The sequence below is a fragment of the Hypanus sabinus genome, chromosome 21 (genome assembly GCF_030144855.1).
Source record: "Hypanus sabinus isolate sHypSab1 chromosome 21, sHypSab1.hap1, whole genome shotgun sequence".
Classification (NCBI taxonomy): domain Eukaryota; kingdom Metazoa; phylum Chordata; class Chondrichthyes; order Myliobatiformes; family Dasyatidae; genus Hypanus; species Hypanus sabinus.
In genome coordinates, this window is record NC_082726.1 from 64,010,534 (window position 1) to 64,032,730 (window position 22,197).

The window sequence follows — 22,197 nt, forward strand, 5'->3', positions numbered from 1 at the left end:
TCGCCATTTAAAAAATAGTCTGCACATTTATTTCTACTACCAAAGTGCACGATTGTGCATTTTCCATCAGTCCTAATGAAGTGTTTTGGCCCAAAATGTCGACTCTTTGTTCCTGTTCCATAGATGCTGCCAGAGCTGCTGAGTTCCTCCAGCATCTTGTGTGTTGTTACTCCAGAAAATATTGATGCGTTTTATAATACTAAGTAATTCACAAACTGGTCAGCAACTCCACTAATTCACTCAGTTCTTTAACATTGTGATCTTAGTGCAAACTGTGTCTGTCTCAGATCAGTGGTCACACCCCTCCCTCCAACACCCCAGAAAGGTGTTCCTCTGGATTCCTAACATCCCTTGTGTTTTTGTGAGAGAGAGTTTAGATTGCGAGGGGGGTGTTTAAGTGGTGAACAGCAGGAAGCCTAGTGTTTTGAACACCGACCATAACTTCCAACATAACACTGAACATGTAGCAACTCTCGCTTCCATGGCCTTGCATTCTGCCTCTCACCTAGCCCAACACTCTCTGGGTGAACATAAGGTAATTATTTTTGATGCATGTGAACAGTGTGTTGGAAATTGTTTTATACAGTGTAGGGCAGTGGTTGGGTAGGGGACTGAAATTATCCCCTCTGTTTCAAGAGCCTGGTGGTTGGGGGGTAATAACTGAACCTGGTGGTGTGAGTCCCTAGGCTCCTGTGCCTTTCTCCTAATGGCAGCTGTGAGAAGAGAGCATGTCCAGGATGGTTAAGGTGCCTCGATGGTGGATGCTGTTTTCCTGTGACAGCACTCTGTGTAGATGTGCTCAAGTGGTGGAAGGGCTTTACCTGTGATGTACTAGGCTACATCCGGTACTTTCTGTAGGATTTTCTGTTCAAGGGCGTTGGTGTTTCCATACCGGGCTGTGATGCAGCCAGTTAATATACTCTCCGCCACACATCTGTAGAAGTTTGTTAAAATTTTAGATGACATGCCAAATCTTTGTGAACTTCTAAGAAAGTAGAAATGCTGCCAAACTTTCTTCATAATGGCACTTGTGTACTGGGCCCAGGATAGATCATCTGAAATGATATGTGAAGATCCATAGTGTTTGAACAAGTTTGAATGGCTGAATGGACCAGCAGATAAGGTTGTGCATGCAGCCCGAGGGGGTGAAAATCTTCCCCACAATCTCAGCTGGGGTGTCACTAGTGCTTGACGTAAACTTGAAAATGCATCTGCCTTCGCTGCTCCCTGACGTCCATGTTTTGTGTTTAGCCTGTCAACCGGGGGACTGTTAGAGAAGCAGCTGGATTCGATGCTCTGCGGGATGCCGAGGTTCTGAGGAAAGCCATGAAGGGGTTTGGTAAGTGAATTCCTATCTGTGTGTTTTCAAATTAAGCTGCAGACCAGAATGAGAAGTTGCTCAGCCTCTGTGCTACAGCAGGAAATGTCACCTGCCATTACACCTGTTGAAATAAGGTTAGCACTGTTATTGAGTCACTGACACCACAGCAAAGAAACAGACCCTTCAGCCCATCTAGTTCTTGTCAGACCATCATACACACTGGGACCACAGCCCTCCAAACTCCTCCCATCCATGTACTTAATCAAACTTCTCTTAAATGCTGCAATCAAACTCACATCTACCACTTCCGCTGGCAGTTCATTCCACGTTCTCACTGCCCTCTGAGTGAAGAAGTCAGCATAGTGGTTAACACAGCTCTATTACAGCTCAGGGTGTCAAAATTCAGAGTTCAATTCTGTCATCTGCTGTAAGGAGTTCATATGTCTTCTCCATGCAATGTGTGGGTTTCCTCTGGGTGCCCCAGTTTCCTCCCATAGTCCAAAGACGTACCTGTTAGCAGGTCAATTGTTCTTTGTAAAAAAAAAAAAAATCCCCCCACGATTCAGCTAGGGTTAAAACGGGTTGCTGGGTGGTGAGGCTCAATGGGCTGAAAGGGCCAGTCTTGAGCTGTGTCTCTAAATAAATTTTATAAAGTTTCCTCTCACACTCCCCTTAAACATTTCACCTTTCACCCTTAACCTATGACCTCTAGTTCTAGTCTCATCCAACCTCAGTGGAAAAAGCCTGCTTGCATTTATCATATCTACACCCCTCATAATATTGTAAACCTCCATCGAATCTCCCCTCAGTATCCTGCCCTCTTATAATTTTTCTGGTAGTTTAATCTTTCCTATGTCTGCTTATATTTTTATATAAATTATACAGTATACATGTATTTAGTGAAAATCTCCAGTAATTACAGTATAGCTGTTTCTTCATTCTCTCGAAGCTCCGCAGTTTTTCTGCAGCAGGGTCACACCACTTGAATCTGGCTGTTTCATAGGTTAATTGCTGTCACTGGGATGTTAGTATCTCCAGTCTGAGTGCAAGAAGGTCACACCTTTCTTTTTCTTTGTTTGTTCTTTGTTTAATGCCAAGTTTAATGTCTCATTCTTGCTTTCCAAAGAACTTCTGGATCAATATCACCAGATCCAACATCTCCTAACGATGTGCTGTGAGGTGGGGCTTGTGGATATTAGTGGGTTGGGTGTGACGCCTCCCATGGTTGAATAGCTGTTTATAACTGCTGTCAACTAAGGTGAAAGGTAACAATATAGGAAATCCTAGTGCAGGCAGTTTCCTTGGTCAGACAGGGAAACACTACACAAATCTCCATAAAACTGTACGACATAATAAGGGCAGAACTAGGCCATTCAGCCCATTGAGTCTGCTCTGCTACAGAATATCTGCCACATGAGTACAGATCATTGCCACAGAAAGCTGTGGAGGTTAAGTCATTAAAATGCAGATTGATAGTTCCTTGATTATTAAGGGCATCCTAGGTTATGAGGAGAATGAGGTTGAGAGGAAAAATAAATCACGGTTCTATAGTAGTTAACATAATGCTGTTACCCCAGTGGCCCAGGTTCAATTCCTGACACTGTCAGTAAGGATTCTCCCCATGACCATGATAGTTTCTTCTGGAGGCTCCAGTTTCCCCCCACATTCCAACGAGGTGGGTGTAATGGGCACCACAGACTCATTGGGCCTGAAGGGCCTGTTACAGTGATATATGTCTAACTGAAATAAAAATAAATAAGTCAGCCTTGACGGAATGGTAAAGCAGACTCGTTAGGCCAAATGGCCTAATTCTGTTCCACTGTCGTAGGGTCTTGTACTGTTGTCTGTGTTGATTAAATGCTAGTCCTTCTGCCTTACTCATTACCTCACCTACCGCAGTTTCTCTCTTGTGTTAGGAGCAGAAATGGATCTTCCAGATCTTGGGAGAAAAACCTATTCTATTTCTCAGTGACATTTGCATCTCACTTGTCCACACCCAGCGAGATTTCCTCTGCATTTACCTTTAATGTGTCCTGAATTGTTTTGGCATTGGGCTCGGGAAAGTTCAGTTCTCTTTGATGTTTGAACAGCTGACAGGGAGAAGTGATTTAGAGTTCAGGACGTAGAGGTGAAATGATGTGGACATTCACCACTACCCCACATTCCCCTGATCTCAACCTTCTAACAAAATACTAGCAGAGAAACAGGCCATCAGCTGACAGATGTTCTCTTCAACCCTCACTTTAACTAATCCTGCTAGTACTTCCTTCCATTCCTTCGCCTTGAAATGCTGTTCCCTTCAACCACTGCCTGACATGCTGCATTCCAAATCCCAACACTCCTTGGACAGGGAGGCTTGTGCTGGATTCTCTAACGAGTCTGGTTTTCACGATGCTGCTGAGGTCTGATGTGGAGTTGTGTCCTCACGTCATCTTTCAAAAATGCAACAATTGGTGTTCCAGGGCTCATGATACTGTAGTGGTTAGTGCGACGCTATTACAACTCAGGGCACTCTGGAGTTTGGAGTTCAATTCCAGCACTATCTGTAAAGAGTTTGTACGTTCTTCCTGTAAAGCTCATGAGTTTCCTCCAGGTGCTCCAGTTTCCTCCCAGAGTCCCAAGATGAACAGGTTGGTAGGTTAATTGGTCATATTAGGCTATTGTTAATAAGCGGGGTTGTTGGGCAGTTGGGCTCATTGGGCTGGAAGGGCTTGCTCTTCGCTGCATCTCGCAATCATCAACTAAAGGAGCTCCTTGTGGATGTAGCACAGAGGTTATGAGGCAGACATAGAACGTGGAAGTGTTGCAAAGTTGTGTTCTTCTGCATTTATGTAATTTGTTGCGATTAAAGTCAAAGGAACTTGGCCTGTTTTTACTACACTAAGTTTTGTATGTGGTAGTGTAATGCTTCACAGTGGTAGTGACCTAGCTCAGTTCCCACCACTGTCTGTAAGTTCTCCCTGTCCACCTGAGTATCTCCCGGGTGCTCCAGGTTTCTTCCCCGTTCCAAAGGCATGCGGGTTGGGTTAGTAACTTGTGGGTGTGCTATGTTGGTGCCGGAACATAGCAACAATTGCAGGCTGACCCCAGCGAATCCTCGGACTGTACTGGTGGCTGAAACAAATGATGCATTTCACTGGAGGTATGATTTGATGTACATGTGACAAATAAAGTTTATCTTTGATCTTGTAAATATTTCTACATCTGATCAAGTTAAAGTCTGCTTGTATCTGCTTATGTAACTGGATAAGGTTTGCATTCAGTTCAATAGTTAGTGATGCTGGTACTTTCTATAAAAAGGGCTTTTATCAGAGGAACTCTTCCTAGTTTTAAACCCCATCAGCCCTAGTGGGGCATGGGCCACCAACAGCATCTTGCTGGAGTCCTCTGTGGCCTGGTCTTTTCAAGTTACCCCAGTTGTGGTCCATCTTACATCTTCTAGACAGAGATCCTTGCTCTGCCAGGAATGAGGTCTTTGGAGCTTCTGATGGTGTTTCGGTAACTCTGAGTTTTTATAGGGTGGAGTTGCTAGCACCATGCCCAATCCTCCTCCTTTCGCAGCCGGGCTTGGGACCACCATGGCGGAATTCATAGGAATTCTACAGCAAGGAAAAGGATCAATTGGCTCCACCACATCCATGCAGATCAGTGGGCACCCATCCATGTTAATCCCATCTCCACACTCTTGACCTCTGACCCTTGTGATTCCATTGCTCATCTCAACACTTCCTTAAGCTGTCAGCAGCTCTACTGCCACCACACCCTCACGCAGTGTTTTTCAGGTATCTGCCGTTCTCTGGGTGAAGGTGGTCCCCTTTGTATCACCTCAGAATCTCTTCCCACTTACCCAAAAATCATGTCCTCTGGAACACAAGAAGGAAAGGGAGAGAGGGCATCAGGGTAACAACCTTTCCCTCAATGGCAGCAAACAAAAGAGCTGTTCATTGGCCTCAGGAAGAGGGGGTGGTGCACATGCTCCTGTTTACATTAATGGTGCTGAAATGGAGATGGTTGAGAGCTTAAATTTCCTAGGTTACCATTACCAATAACCTTTCCTGGTCAAAGCACATAGACGCTGTGACCAACAATGTGCAAAAGTGTCTTTACTTTCTGTTCTGCCTGGCATTGGTGGTTGCATATCTAGGACCTGTAATATACACCAGCTGCTCCCGTGGCTTCACGTGACCTTGATCAGGGAGCTAAGGACATGTTACACCTTGCCCAAGGGTGACCTGCAGGCTTCCAGAGGGAAGGAGTGTCCTACACCTCCTTCGGTAGAGACGTATCTCCAGCCTGCCACCCAGCCTCTGTTATGGGACTACTAAGTAGCTGGCAACTCACAAAAAATGCTGGAGGAACTCAGCAGGTCAGGCAGCATCAACGGATAGTCAATGTGTTGGGCTGAGACTCTTCTTCAGGACTGAGGGGGGAAAATGCCAGAATAAAAAGGTTGGGAGAGGAAGGAATGTAGCTGGAAGGTGAAGGGTGAAGCCAGGTGGGTGGGAAAGACAAAGGGCTAGAGAACAAGGAATCTGATAGGAGAAGGGAATGGACCATAGGAGAAAGGGAAGGAGGAGGGGACCCGGGGGGAAGTAATAGGCAGGTGAAGAGAGTTAAAAGGACAGAGTGGGGAATAGAGGAAGGGGAAACTAGATACTTCCCTGGTACTATAAGATGGACTTTTGACCTTACTACTACCTCACTGTCTACCTGCACTGCACGTTCTCTGTAGCCGTTAGACCTTATTCTGCATTCTGTTATTTTCCTTTGATGCTCTGTTGCAATGCACTGGTCTGCATGGACACCATTCAGTACAAAAGGGTGAATTGGTTGATGTACTGAGGCGCAGTTTGTCACTGTAGCTTGATACATGTGACAATAATAAACTAGTTTATACAGCTGCCATTGCAGAGTACAGCGCAGTTCACGTACAGCAGTCGGCAGTCATGGAGATTTTCTATGGGTTGTTATTGTGACCTGTTGATGGAGTTGTTTCCCTTCCTGATATTGAATTCTTCTGTTCACAGGCACAAATGAACAAGCCATCATAGACGTCGTTGCTCATCGGTCAAATAAGCAGAGACAACAGATTGTCCTCTCCTTTAAAACTGCCTACGGGAAGGCAAGTACCTTTCATCAGCATCAAGTCATTAAAATACACCTTTGTTTGCTCTGTATTGATACGAGTCCAACATGGATCTTTTTTTGTTACTGTAGTGGGGAATAAAGGGAAGTAACTTCAGTTCTATCACGTATCTTCTCAGATAGGTATTTTGTTCAATGAGGGGGATCTCATTGAAATCTACCAAATATTGTAAGGCCTAGTTAGAGTGGGCATGGAGAGGATGTTTCTTATAGTGGAGGGAGTCTAAGACCAGAGGACACAGCTTCAGAATAGGATGTCCCTTTAGAACAGAGATGAGGAGAAAATTCTTTCGAAGGTGGTGAATCTGTGGAATTCATTGCCACAGACAGCTGTGGAGGCCAAGTCATTGGATGTATTTAAAGCTGAGGTTGATAGGTTCTTGATGAGTCAGAGCCCCAGAGGTTACAGGGACAAGGCAGGAGAATGGGGTTGAGAGGGGTAATAAATCAGCTGTGATGGAATGGCGGAGCAAACTCCGAGGCTGAATGGAGAGGTTCTGTTCCCATGTTGTATGGCCTTATGGAAATGGACAGTCCATGTTTTGGGTCATGACTCTTCATTTAGACTGAAGGACTAATATCTTATTCATAGTTATATAGCTCGTGAATTGGTACAATGCAACAGGTCACTGCTGTTCGAATGCAAGACAAGCAGACCAGCCTACATCATTATTGTTGGCTTGACGGTATTAAAAAGCAGCTTGTGTGGTATTATGGGTTTATTTAGGATCTTGCTGTGCACCATTCTGACCAATCTCTTCCCCAATGTAGGACTTGATAAAGGAGCTGAAGTCCGAGCTATCGGGAAACTTTGAGAAGGCGGTACTGGCCCTGCTGAAGCCCCCCGCGCTCTTTGATGCAACAGAAATGAAAGAAGCCATCAAGGTTGGTGAGGAGCTGTACACACGGACCCAAGGGCACCACCGTGGCAGACTCAGGGCTCGCGGACCTGAAGCATGCTATTCAGCTCAGTGATGTCGATGCTCACACAAGTTCCCAGCCCTGCATTCTCCACTATTCCTTCCTCTCCTGCATTTGTTCTTTTATTTTTGATTAGATTTACTTATCACATGTACATCGAAACATACAGTGAAATGTGTCGTTTGTGTCAGCAACCAGTAGAGTCTGAGGATCTGCTGGGGGCAGCCCGCAAGTTTTGCCATGCTTCTGATGCCAACCTAACATGCCCACAACTTACTAACCCTAACGCTTGTGTCTTTGGAATGTGGGAGGAAACCCACACAGTCGCAGGGAGAACATACAAACTCCTTACAGACAGCGGCAGGAATTGAACCTAGGTCGCTAGCACTGTAAAACGTTATGCCAACCAGTATGCTACCACAAACAAAATTCGTTGTAGTAAAAACAGTTCCTTTGACTTCAATCGCAACAAGTTACAGAAATGCAGAAGAACGCAGCATTGCAATATTGCATGGTTGAAGCTATCCATGCCACCTCAGGAGTTGGCAGTGTTTGTTTATTTACTTAGAGATACAGTGCGGAACTGGTGCTTTCAGCCCAACAAGCTGCACCCCCCAGCACCCCGTCTATTTAACCCTAGCCTACTCACAGGACGACTTACAATCACCAATTAACTTACTAACCGCTACGTCTTTGGACTGTGGGAGGAAACCAGAGCATCCAGAGGAAACCCATGCAGACACGGGGAGAAGGTACATACTCCTTAAGGACAGCTGGGATGGAATTCTGAACTCTAATAGCATCACACTAACTGTGGCGCCCCAAAGGGTTGCAGGGTAATAACTTCCTGAACCTGGTGGGGGGGGGGGAATCACATCAAAAAAGAAGGGTGTTGACTTTTATTTTTGTCTATAGGGAGCTGGGACGGACGAGCAGTGTCTAATCGAAATCTTGGCATCTCGCTCGAACGCTGAAATCCATGAAATCAATAAGGTGTATAAAGCAGGTGAGTTGCAAGCAGTATTCTGCACAGTTACAGCCCTTCGCTCGGGGCATCAGTACACATTATTTACAGTGATGACGAATCATTCTTTGGAACTGGATTTGGATCCGTACCTGGTGGAGTTTAGAAGATAAGGAAGGATCTCATTGAAACCTATCGAATATTGAAAGGCCTAGATAGAGTGCACGTGGAGAGGATGTTTCCTATAGTAGGGGAATCTAGAACCAGAGGGCACAGCCTCAGATAGAGGGGCATCTTTTTAGAACAGAGCTGAAGAAGAACTTTTTGAGCCAGGAGGTGGTGAATCTGTGGAATTCACTGACACAGATGTCTGTAGAGGCCAAGTCATTGGGAATATGTAAAGTCGAGGTTGATAGGTTCTTGATTAGTAAGAACATCAAAGGTTACAGGCAAAAAGCAGGAGAATGGGGTTGAGGGGGGATAATAAATCAGCCATGATGGATTGGCAGAGCAGATTCAATGGGCTGAATGGCCTAATTCGGTTACTATTTCTTATGGTCTAGTGGCCAGAACTAAACAGAACACAACAAGTAACAAGCCAACAGCAAAACAAGCCCCTTTCCACCCTCCCACTCAATGCTCATACTCTGTCTTCCATCTGTAATCTACTCAACAATAAATGACTACCCCCTCACAGCAGAGGAAAGCCGTTCCCTGCAGAACACAATCTACGGCTCAAATACCCACATGATTTGTGGGAGGTTCAGGAGTGAGGCGGTCATCCTGTGGAGAGGCCTGAATGCAGGGAGGTAACTGTTGTCACATTGACTGAAGTCTTGTTCAGCCAGTCCCTCTCCCCGTGGCATTACTAAGTCTTTCCTTGCAAAACTTCGTCATTTCCCTCCCAGGTGTTATGAGTGTGCCTTCCTCCACTTCCCACTTGACAGTACATTCCCCACCCCAACCACTTACCGTGTTTAAATTTCCTCGTTCTGTCTCAGATTTCTGAATGGCCAATGTATCCATGAAAACACTACTTCCCTATTTTTTTGCTTATATTTTTAAATAAGCACATATAAAACATACTTAATATTAAATGTGTTCAGTTATTTATTTAAAAAGCACATATATATAGTGCATGCAAAACATATGTATTGTTGCAACAAATTTCACAATATATGTCAGTGATAATAAACCTGGTTCTGTAATCCAACTCTGGTCTAACATTAGTGGAGCTACGCCCTTGAACTGTTAGCTAGGCAGGTACTAGAGTTATTTTTTAAAAAGTATTAATTAAAATCTGCATTCTTAAAATGACCCAGACATTAAACTGTTAGAAATAAAACAAAACATTCCTGTCCATTTTGACTCTGAATCCTGGTCCAATCACGCACAGAGGAAGTCGACCAACTTGTAGGCCTTTTCAGAAGAGTAAGTAACTGTGGAATGAGATTGTTCTTTTGGAATCGATGGACTGAATTGCCCTCCTCCTCTATCACAAAGAGTTGAGGCAGTCGTGTTCTTCAGTGCAGCGTATTTAACACTGAACACCATGATTGTTCTTGCAGAGTTTAAGAAGACTTTGGAACAAGATATTAAGAGTGACACCTCTGGACATTTCGAGCGGCTGCTGGTCTCCCTTGTCCAGGTAATTGTGGAGGATGGGAGACACTGCTTTGATCTCTCAGTGTTGATCCTTAAGGTAGCCAGTTTACATCAACAGCTTCTATTTCAAAGTTAAAGGTAAATTTATTATCAAGGTATATACATGTCACCAAATACAACCCTGGTACGCTCAGTAAATTCAAGAAGCATAACAGTCAGTGAAAGAGCACAAGCTAACAGGACAGACAAACAAGCAGTGTATAAAAAAAACAACAAATTGTGCAAATACAGAAGAAAAAATAATAAATAAATAAATAAATAGATGGATCAATAGATAGATAGATAAATAAATAAATAAATAAATAGGCAGGCAGACAGACAAGCAAGCAATATAAGAAATAATCAATATCAAGAACATGAAATGAAGAGTCCTTGAAAGTGAGCCAGTTGATTGTGGAAACAGTTCAGTGATGGGGCGAGTGAAGTTATCCCCACTGGTTCAGGAGCCTGATGGTTGAGGGGTAATGAGTTTTCCTGAACCTGACGGTGCGAGTCGTGAGGCTCCTGTACCACCTTCTCCATAGCAGCAGTGAGAAGAGAGCATGGTCTGGGTGGTGAGGTCTCTGAAGATGGATGCTGCTTTCCTGTAACAGCACTCTGTTTAGATGTGCTCAGTGGTTGGGAGGGCATGACGCACTGGGTCGTGCTGGTATTCTTTGTGGGATTTTCTGTTCAAGGGAATTGGTGTTTCCATACCAGGCTGTGATGCAGCCAGTCTCTTCACCTCATTTATAGAAGTTTGTCAAAGTTTTACATGTCATGCCAAATCTTCACAAACTTCTAAGAAAGTAGAGGCACTGCTGTGCTTTCTTCATAAATGCACTTATGTGCCAGGACAGGTACTCTGAAATAACATTCAGGAATTGAAAGTTGCTGACCCTCTCCGCCTCTCATCCTCCAGTGAGGACTGGCTCATGGACCTCTGCTTTCCTCCTGCTGAACTCAGTAACCAGCTCCGTGGTCTTGCTGACATTACGTGAGATTGTTGTGGCACCACTTGGCCAGATTTTCAGCCTCCCCACTATATGCTGATTTGTCATCACCTTTGATTCAATAGACAATAGACAGTAGGTGCAGGAGTAGGCCATTCGGCCCTTTTAGCCAGCACCGCCATTCACTGTGATCACGGTTGATCATACACAATCAGTACCCCGATCCTGCCCTCTCCCCATATCCCTTGATTCGGCCCACAACCATAGTATCATCGGCAAACTTGAATATGGCATTGGAGCTGTGCTTAGCCGCATAGTCATTGGTATAAAGTGAGTAGAGCAGGGGGCTAAGCACACAGCCTTGTGGTGCACCTGTGCTGATTGAGATTGTGGGGGAGATGTTTTTAGGGAACACAAGAAATCTGGCAGAACACACTCAATTTGCTGAGGAAGTCAGCAAGTCAAACAGCATCTATGGAGGGGAATAAACAATCAATGTTTTTGCCTCTGTCATTTCTGGAAATAAACAGGACAGATGCTGGAATAAGACGGAAGGGGTGGGGAGGAGTATAGGTTGGGAGGTGATAGGTAGAAGAGGTAAAGGACTGAAAAAGAAATTTAATAAGACCATATTATACAGGAGCAAAATTAGGCCACTTGGCCCATCAAATCTGCTCCAACAATTCATCATGGCTGATCCAATTTTCCTCTTAGCCCCAATTTTCTGCCTTCACCTTGTATCCAATCATGCCCTGACCAGTCCTGAATCTGTCCAGCTCTGCCTTAAATATGCATAAAGACTTGTCCACCACAGCTGCCTGTGGCAAATAATTCCACAGACTCACCACTCTCTGGCTGAAGAAGTTACTCCTCACCTTTATTCTAAAGGTGGTGTCGTCTGGTTTTATACTCTCCCTTATAGGAAACATCATCTCCACATCCACTCTATCAAGGCCCTTCACCATTTGATAGGTTTCAATGAGGTTACTCCTCATTCTTCTGAATTCTAGTGAATTCAGGCCCAGAGCCATCAAACGCCCTTCATATGGCTAGCCATTCAATCTTGGAATCATTTTTGTGAATCTCCTTTGAACTCTCTCCTATTTCAGCACATCCTTTCTAAGATAAGGGGCCCAAACCTGCTCACAACACTCCAAGTAAGGACTCACCTGTGCTTTATAAAGTCTCAATATTATACCTTTGCTTTTATATTCCAGTCCTCTTGAAATAAATGCTAACATTGCATTTGCTTTCCTCACTACAAATCAGCCTGCAAAACAACCTTTAGGGAATCATGCACAAGGATTCTCAAATCACTTTATACCTCTGTTTTTTGTGTTTTCTCTCCATTTAGAAAATAGCCTACCCCTTTCATTTCTTCTACCAAAGTGCAAGACCGTACACTTTCCAACACTATTCCATCTGTCATTTTTTTGCCCATTCTCCTAAACTGTCCAAGCCCTTCTTAGCCTCTCTACTTCCTCAAAACTATCTTCTCCTCCACCTATCTTCATACCATCTGCAAACTTGGTAACAAAGCCATAAATTCCATTGTCCAGATCATTGACATATAACGTAAAAAGAATTGGTCCCACACAGACCCCTGTGGAACATTACTAGTCACTGGCAGCCAGCCAGAAAAGGCTCCCTTTATTCCCACTGTACCTTCTGCCATTCATCCACTGCATTCTCCATGATAGAATCTTTCCTGTACTACCATGGGCAGCCTCATGGGTGGCATCTTGTCAAAGATCTTCTGAAAATCCAAGTACACAACATCAAGTGATTCTTCTTTGTCTATCCTGCTTGTTATTTCTTCAAAGAATTCCAGCAGATTTGTCAGGCAAGAATTCCCTTGAAGATACGGTGCTGACTATGTGCCTACAAGTACCCTGAGACCAATTCCTTAATAATCGACTCCACCACCTCCCCAACCACTGAGATCGGATTAACTGGCCTATACAGTGCCTATAAAAAGTATTCCTCCCCCTTGGAAGGTTTTTGTGTCTTATCATTTTACAACATTGAATCACAGTGGGTTTAATTTGGCTTTTTTGACACTGATCAACAAAAAAAGACTCTTTAGTGCCAAAAGTGAAAACAGATCTCTACAAGGTCATCTAAATTAATTACAAATATAAGACACAAAGTAATTGATTGCATAAATATTTCACCCCCTTTAATATGACACAAGAAATCCTCACTGTTGTCACCAGTTGGTTTTGGAAGTCATATAATTAGTTAAATGGAGATCACCTGTGTGCAGTCAAGGTCTTCAATTGATTGTGGTAAAAATACACCTGTACCTGGTGAGTCAGTATCCTGGCAAAAACTGTACCATGCAGACAAAAGAACACTCAAGCATCTCCATAAAGAGGTTATTGAAAAGCACAAGTCAGGAGATGGATACTAGAAAATTTCCAAGTCACTGAACATCCTTTAGAGTACAATTAAGTCAATCATCAAGAAATAGAATGAATATTGCACAGCTGTAAATCTGCCCAGAGCAGGCCTTCCTCAAAAACTGAGTAACCGCACAAGAAGATGTGTAGTGATGGAGGCCACCAAAAGACCTATGACAACTCTGGAGGAGTTACAAGCTTCAGTGGCTGAGATGGGAGAGACTGCACATACAGCTGTTGCCCAGGTGCTTTGCCAGTCACAGCTTTATGGGAGAGTGGCAAAGCGAAAGCTGCTGTTGAAAAAAACTCACATGAAATCTTGGCTAGAGTTTGTCAGAAGGCATGTGGGAGACTCTGAAGTCAACTGGAAGAAGATTCTATGGTCTGATGAAACCAAAATTGAGCTTTTGGGCCATCAGACTAAACTATGTTTGGCTTAAGTCAAACACTGCACATCATCAAAAACACCCCATCCCTACCATGAAACATGGTATCATGCTGTGGGGATGCTTTGGTGCAGCAGACCCTGGAAGGCTTGTGAAGGTAAAGGGCAAAATGAATGCAGCAAGATACAGGGAAATCCTGGAAGAAAACCTGATGCAGTCTGCAAGAGAACTGCAACTTGGGAGATTTGTTTTCCAGCAAGACAATGACCCCAAGCATAAAGCCAAAGCTACACAGGAATGACTTAAAAACAAAAGAGTTAATGTCCTGGAGTGGCCAAGTCAGAATCTAGACCTCAATCCAATTGAGAATTTGTGGCTGGACTTGAAAAGGGCTGTTCACTCATGATCCCTATGCAATCTGACAGAGTTTGAACAGTTTTGAAAAGAGGAATGGGAAAAACAGCGGTGTTCAGATGTGCAAAGCTGATAGAGACCTATCGACTCAGACTCAAGTCTCTAATTGCTGCCAAAAGTGCACCTACTAAATACTGACTTGAAGGGGGTGAATACTTGGGCAATCAATTATTTTGTGATTTATATTTGTAATTAATTTAGATCACTTTGTAGAGATCTGTTTTCCCTACAAAGCGATCTAAATTAAAAGTTCCGTGGGAGGGGTGGGGGTGAATACCTTTATAGGCACTGTATGTCGTGAAACTCGTTGTTTTGGGACAGCAGTACCGTTTGTTCACTATATGACATTGCCGATCATGGTCTTTCCATTGTCATGATCTTTTTCTATAGAAGTGGTTTACCATTGCCTTCTTCTGGGCAGTGTCTTTACAAGACGGGTGACCCCAGCCATTATCAATACTCTTCAGAGATTGTCTGTCTGGTGTCAGTGGTCGCATAACCAGGACTTGTGATGTGCACCAGCTGCTCATACGACCGTCCACCACCTGCTCCCATGGCTTCATGTGTGGGGCGGGGGGGGGGGTGCCTAAGCAGGAATGACACCTTGCCCCAGGGTGACCTGCAGGCTGGCAGAGCACCTTACATCCCCTGCATAGAGATGTATCTCCACATGCAACCCTAGCAGTGTTTTTTGTAACATGTTTAATGAAAACCTAAAACAGAAGAAATGTATATTTAAAATTAAATTAAATAGCGCATAAAAGAGAACATAAATTGAGGTAGTTCAAAGTTCTGAGTACACTTATTATCAAAGTATGTGTACATTATACAATATTGATTAGGGTTGGGTTAGAAGAAAAACATTCGTTGTCTGCACAGAAATCTGATGATGGAGGGAGAGAGCTGCTGGTGAAGAGGTTATTTTGAGAGTCTGTAGAATGCACTGAGAATTCAATGAAGAATGTTTGGAATCGAGAAGGTGACTCTGTTTCATGTTCATGAGCCCTGAGCAACCCAGTGTTCTCAGTAACTGACCTTGCTTTCCTCCTGGTTTCCAGGGCAACCGAGATGAAAGTCAAAACGTGGATATAACACTGGTCAAAAAAGATGCGCAAGTAAGTCAACCGTTTTTGTCACTATCACTTTTCTAATTGTTGTGGACAATGCTGTGGTGGTCAATGCAGCTAGAACTTCATCAAATGCCCCCCATCATTCCATGTACATGACGTTCAAAGACCTTTGCCCCATTCCCCTACCCTAATGTTGTCTTCAAAAATTCCAAGCAGCTTTGTCCAGCATGACTAATCTTACCTAAACCCAAGTCGGCTAAGAATTTGTCAATGCGTTTATGTCTCTGTCCTTAATTACAGACTGAGTTTGTGTGTTTTATCTGATGCGGTGAGTCTTCGATCACATTGATTTAGTCAGATGGTTGAATTCCTTGTTTCCAGGGCTACAAGCCAACTTCAGCTGATGTTATAAATAACTTACTGGAGTTCCAGATGAAGGGTCTCGATCGCAAAGGCCAACTGTCCCTTCCCCTTCAGAGATGGTGCCTGACCTGTTAGGTCCCTCCAACACTTTCTGTGCTGCTACAGGGAATTTGGTAGATCAGGCAGCATCTGTGGAGGCAGAACGATGGTCAACGTTACAAATCGAGACCCTGGATCAGGATGAGATCTGTAGAGCAAACGTTGAAAATAGAAGTTAGAACAGCATAGCCAATTGGTTCCAGCCTTTTAACCTACTCTAAGATCAATCCAACCTTGCCCTCGGGCATAGTCTCCATTTCTTTGCTTTCATCCACTTGCCTATCTAAGGATCTCTTAAATGCCCCTAATATATCTGTCTCTACCATGCCCCTGGCAGCACATTCCACACACCCTCCACTCTCTGTGGGGAGCAGGGAATAAAAGACTACCTCTGATGTCCCCCCTCTATACTTCTCTGCAATCACCTTAAAATTATGCCATTCCACATTAGCCATTTCTGCTCTGGGGGAGAAAGTCTATAGCTATCACCTATCACCTGCCAGCTTGTGTTCCTCGACCCTTCTGTCTGCCTTCTTATTCTGGCTCCTTCCCCCTTCCTTTCCAGCCCTAATGAAGGGTCTCAATCTGGAACGTCAACTGTATTTTCCCCTTCCTAGACGCTGCTTGACCTGCTAAGTTCCTCCAGCACTTTGTGATTGTTTCTCTGGATTTCCAGCATCTGCTAAATCTCCTGTGTTTATAAAACCCAAGTGTTTTCTTTAATATTAAATTTTCCAGCTGTCATTGAGGAGCCATGATTAGGTTTATCAGTAAGCGTTTTGAATTTTTCAAATAGAAAGCAGATAGACACCTATCTGTAATGCAGCCTGTACGTGGTGCTATGTTTGACTTCCTTTTCTGTGTTCATTATATCCTGGAGCTCATTCTAATACGGACAAACTTACTGCAGTGGTGAGATTGTTTTATGCCAATTCAAAAATATCCAAACACCCTGCAGGAAGACACTAATGCAGTGTTGGAGACACAAGAGTCTGTAGGTATTGGAATCTGGAACAATAAAAGACAAACTGCTGGAAGAACTCAGTGGGTCAGACAGAATCTGTGGGAGAATCAGAATCAGGTTTAATATCACTGGCATATGTCATAAAATTTGTTGTTTTGTGGCAGCAGTACATTGCAATACATTAGAAAAACAATAAATTACATTAAAAATTGTGTATTTATAAGTCATAATCATTATCATCATCGTGTGCTGTGCTGTAAGACGTGGACGATCATGGTCTCCGTGACCATGATTGTTCTTGGCCAGTTTTTCTACAGAAGTGGTTTGCCATTGCCACCTTCTGGCTTGTATCTTGACAAGACAGTGACCCCAACCATCAGACAATCTCTCAATACTCTTCAGAGTATTGTGACCTGGGTGAATGGGGGATCCTTAATGATGGATGCCGTCTCTTTGAGGCATCGCTCCTCATCCTGGATGCTACAGAGGCTCGTGCCCATGGTGGAGCTGACTAAGTTTACAATCCTCTGCAGCTTATTTCAATCCTGTGCAGTAGTCCCCACCCCCTCCACAGTACATTGGTAGAAATTCACTAATGTCTTTAGTGACGTACCAAATTTCCTCAAACTCCTGATGAAATCTCGTTGCTGTTGTGCCTCCTTTGTAGCTGCGTCGATATGCACGTGGAACAGTATGGTGCAGTCCGTTTTGGCCCATTTTGTGCCAACCTCTATAAACCTACTCCACGATCGATCTAACCCTTCCCTTATGAGTTATAGCCCATAACCCTCTATTTTTCTCATATCCTTGTGCCTATCTAAAAGTCTTTTAAATGTCCCATTTGTGTCAGCCTCCCACCACCCCTGGTAGTACGATCCAAACACCTAACGCTCTCTGTGTAAACATAACTACTCTGACATCCCTCCAGTACTTTCCTCTAATCACGTTAAAAGGATGTCCTCTTTTATTGGTCACTACCACCTTGAGAAAAAGCACTGCCTTCCACTCTACCTGTGCCTCTCATGGTCTTATACACCTCTTATCAAATCACCTCTCAAACAACAGATTTTGCAGATGCCGGAAACCTTGAGTATCACACACAAATGCAGGAGGAACTCAGCAGGTCAGGCAGCATCTGTGGAGAAGAATAAACAGTTGATATTTCGGGTCTAAATGTTTATTCCTTTTGACAGATGTTAGCTGACTGGCTTGCAACATTCACTCTTTACTCCTCTATAGATGCTGCCTTAGCTGCTGAGACCCTCCTGTACTTTGTGTGCTCGCCTCAAACTCTGTTCCAAAGAGAAAAGCTTTTGCTCACTTAACCTTTCCCCATCATCAAGTTAAAGATGAAGTAACTTTATTTGTACCATATACTTGAAAGCATCAGAACCTTCAGCGAAATGAATTGTTTGCTTCAAATCAAATCAGCGAGGATTGTACTGGGCAGGCCACGAGAGTCACTGAGCTTCTGGTGCCAACGTACCATGCCCACGTCTTACTAGCCCTAATCCATAAGTCTTCAGAATGCAGTAGAGACCCACGTGGTCACGGGGAGAATGTACAAACTCCTTACAAGCATCTTCAGGAATTGGACCCTGATCGGTGATCACAGTTGCTGTAATAATGTTACAGTAACTGCTACACTATCACGCTGTCCTGTACTGTTAGAAAAGACTAATGACCAAAAGTCATTTGAAACGTTTAAAGGGACAGAGAGAGTCAGAGACTCTGAATCTGTGGGTACTGAGTCCTGAGACTATCTCAGGGACCTGAGCGAAGAATCTCCTTTCACGTTCCGATGAAGCACTGCTGAATTTGATGACATTAAATGATTCACATGCTGTCAAAGATTCCATGGCACCATTTAGAATTTGAGCAGAGGGCTCTTATTGCCTGTGTCTTGGCCAATATTAGAGGTGGCACGGCAATGTTGCAGTTAGTGTAGCACTACAATGGGGATTCAGTTCCCTCTGCTCTCTGTAGTGTTTGTACATTCTCCCTGTGACTCCATGTGTTTCCTCCACTATATATATACACACACACAGTATTCCATTTGTCTTTGTGGAGCGGAGAGCAAGTTTGTAAATCTGGTGGGAACAAAGATGTTTGGAATGGTAAGGGTGGAGCGCTGTGGGACAGGTGACAGAGAAGGAGTGCCAGGAGCAGGGCACAAGTACACACACACCTAGCCTGAGACACCAGGCAAGGTCATTTGATTCCAAACAATTGGTTTATTGATCATTACAAAATGTCTCTCTGGTGCTTCCCACTCTCTCCCTCTCTCCCTTCCCCTTTTCTAACCAAGATTCCCCTCTCCCTGTCACCTTCCCATTCTCGTTCCCACTCTCAGTCCACAATCAGAATCAGGTTTATCATCAGTCACATACTGTATGTCATGAAATTTGAATTTTGCAGGAACACTACAGTGCAACGCTTATAATTACTACAGTATTGTGCAAGTTTCTATATATAGGTGCCTAAGACTTTAGCACAGTACTGTACATGTGACAAGTATATTTGGCAATTATCACCATGTGGTTTATGGGACTTTGCGTGACTCACTTTCTGATTCAAGTTTATTTATTACGTGCATGTCTAAGCATACGTCATTGGCTTTAACGACCAACGCAACTAAGGATGAGCTGGAGGTAGCCCACAGGCATTGCCACACACTCTGGTGCCACCATGCTCAGCAGAACAATGGAGAGCAGAGCAGAGCACAACAAGCATACAGCAAAACAAGTTTTTATCCACCCTCCCAGTCACGCCGACACACACAGTCCTGTAACTCCAGGTCTCCAACCTTCAGGCATGAAGTTGGCTGTTGCAAAGCAATCCTTGTGGAGAGAGTGAGCAGTTCCTGGGTGTCAGTATCTCTGAGAGCCTAACCTGGTCATAACATATCGATGCAGCTATAACGAAGGCAAGGTAGTGGCTATATTTCATTAGGAGTTTGAGAAGACTTGGTTTGTCACCTGAAACACTCCATAAATCCACAACTTCCACAAATGTACCATGTAGCATGGAGAGATGGCTGCATCATCATCTGGTGGCTGAGGAGAGGAGGCAACAGCCCGTCCTGCTGAAGGGTCTCAGCCCGAAGCATCGACTGTATTCTTTACCATTGATGCTGCCTGGCCTGCTGAGTTCCTCCAGCGTTTTGTGTGTGTTGTTTGGATTCCCAGCATGTGCGGATTTTCTCTTGTTTGTGATTGGAACACATACAAAATGCTGGAGGAGCTCAGCAGGCCAAGTAATATCCATGGAAAAGAATACAGTCAGCATTTCAGGCTGAGCTCGGGTCTCGGCCCAAAACATCGACTATTTACTCTTTTCCATAGATGCTGCCTGGCCTGCTGAGTTCCTCCAGCGTTCTGTGTGCGTTGTATGTATTATGTTGTACTGCTGCCACAAAGTTAAAACTTTACGATATATGCCAGGTACTATTAAACCTGATTCCCTTCCTGCGTCTTGTTGCCAGTAAGATATGTTATGTTCAGAAAGGGACAACCAAATTGAGAAATGTTAGTCTTTCTTCAAAATGAGGCTTCTAGCTTTCTGGAGGACAAGGCAAGCACACTGGCTTAGGGACAGCCTTGGAAGAGGAAAAGAGGAAGAGACTGCAGTCAGACACTCCCTCCCAAGGAATTGCATAACTCTTCAGATCCAGGCTATAGTGCAGAAGAACCAGCAGAAACCTGGCCTTTGCCCAGCCTGTGGATTTGCTGTGCATCGGGAGGGAGCCAGAAACTGCAGCCTTGCCAAATGGGTCGACTTAAAAGCACCTCCTTTATTGCAAAAATCAGGAAAGATTCATTTTTACACAACTTACACAACTCTGGGATAAAGGTGTAGAATATCAGTTTGAATACTGTCAGTGTAGAAATATGAAAGAAAGCCATAACTGGATGTGATCCCAAATGGCAGATACTTTTGTTTCTTGGCAGTATTTTTGAATGCATTCATTAATGAAGGGAGAGGTCCAAGATTTTTTCAGTCTGCACTTGCACATTTTAAATACTGTTTCTTTTTAGATAATTATTTCCTGATTGTTGCATGGGTTTTTAGCACTGCTCAGCTATTGCATTGGAAATGATTGCAACTAGCCAATCCAGCTCCTTGTTGCTGTTTTGATAGGTAAGAACATAGAACAAGCAGGCAAGGTGAATGAGAGTCATAAGGGCTTCTACAGTTATATTAAGAGCAAATGGATAGCAAGGGACAAAATTGGTGCACTGAAAGATCTGAGGTCATCTATGTTTGGAACTGAAAGAGATAGGGGGAGAATTAAGTGGATGTTTTTCAACTGTATTTACTTGGGAGATGAGCATAGAATCTTCAGAACTGAGGCAAAGCGGCAGTGAGGTCATGGACCCTACGGTTTACAAAGGAGGAGGAGTTTGCAGTCTTGAGGCAAATCACTATTGATAAATCCCTAGGGTCTAACAAGGTGTTCCTTCAGACAGTGTAAAATTAATCTTACTGAATTTTTTGAAGAGGTTACGAGGAAAGTTGGCGAGGGTAAAGCAGTGGATGTTGTCTATATGGACTTCAGTAAGGCCTTTGACAAGGTTCCACATGGAAGGTTAGTTAGGAAAGTTCAATCGTTAGGTATTAATATTGAAGTAGTAAAATGGATTCAACAGTGGCTGGATGGGAGATGCCAGAGAATGGTGGTGGATAACTGGTCAGGTTGGAGGCCGATGACTAGTGGTGAGCCTCAGGGATCTGTACTGGGTCCAGTGTTGTTTGTCATATACATTAATGATCTGGATGATGGGGTGGTAAATTGGATTAGTAAGTATGCAGATGATACTAAGGTAGGTGGCGTTGTGGATAATGAAGTAGGTTTTCAAAGTTTGCCCAGAGGTTTAGGCCAGTCAGAAGAGTGGGCTGAACAATGGCAGATGGAGTTTAATGCTGATAAGTGTGAGGTGCTACATTTTGGTAGGAATAATCCAAATTGGACATACATGGTAAAATGGTAGGGCATTGAAGAAAGCAGTAGAACAGAGTGATCTAGAAATAATGGTGCATAGTTCCCTGAAGATGGAATCTCATGTTGATAGGATGGTGAAGAAAGCTTTTGGTATGTTGGCCTTTATAAATCAGAGCATTGAGTATAGGAGTTGGGATGTAATGTTAAAATTGTACAAGGCATTGGTAAGGCCGAATTTGGAGTATTGTGTACAGCTGTAGTCACCGAATTATAGGAAAGATGTCAACAAAATAGAGAGAGTACAGAGAAGATTTAGTAGAATGTTACCTGGGTTTCAGCATCTAAGTTACAGGGAAAGATTGAATAAATTAGGTCTTTATTCTTTGGAGCGCAGAAGGTTGAGGGGGGTCTTGATAGAGGTATTTAAAATTATGAGGGGGATAGATAGAGTTGACGTGGATAGGCTTTTTCCATTGAGAGTAGGGGAGATTCAAACAAGAGGATGTGAGTTGAGACTTAGGGGGCAAAAGTTTATGGGTAACACGAGGGGGGATTTCTTTACTCAGAGAGTGGTAGATGTGTGGAATGAGCTTCCAGTAGAAGTGGTAG

At 43.7% G+C, this 22,197-nt stretch overlaps 1 protein-coding gene across 1 annotated transcript in view; it reads left to right on the forward strand.

Annotated features, from left to right (window-relative positions):
• LOC132379136 (annexin A4-like) overlaps nucleotides 1-22,197 on the forward strand; it is a 90,600-nt gene that overhangs the window by 53,252 nt on the left and 15,151 nt on the right. The window contains exons 5-10 of the mRNA XM_059946744.1: nucleotides 1,252-1,339; nucleotides 6,349-6,443; nucleotides 7,238-7,351; nucleotides 8,303-8,393; nucleotides 9,920-9,999; nucleotides 15,209-15,265. Of these exons, the coding sequence (XP_059802727.1) occupies nucleotides 1,252-1,339; nucleotides 6,349-6,443; nucleotides 7,238-7,351; nucleotides 8,303-8,393; nucleotides 9,920-9,999; nucleotides 15,209-15,265 (525 nt within the window). The remainder of the gene's footprint in view (nucleotides 1-1,251; nucleotides 1,340-6,348; nucleotides 6,444-7,237; nucleotides 7,352-8,302; nucleotides 8,394-9,919; nucleotides 10,000-15,208; nucleotides 15,266-22,197) is intronic.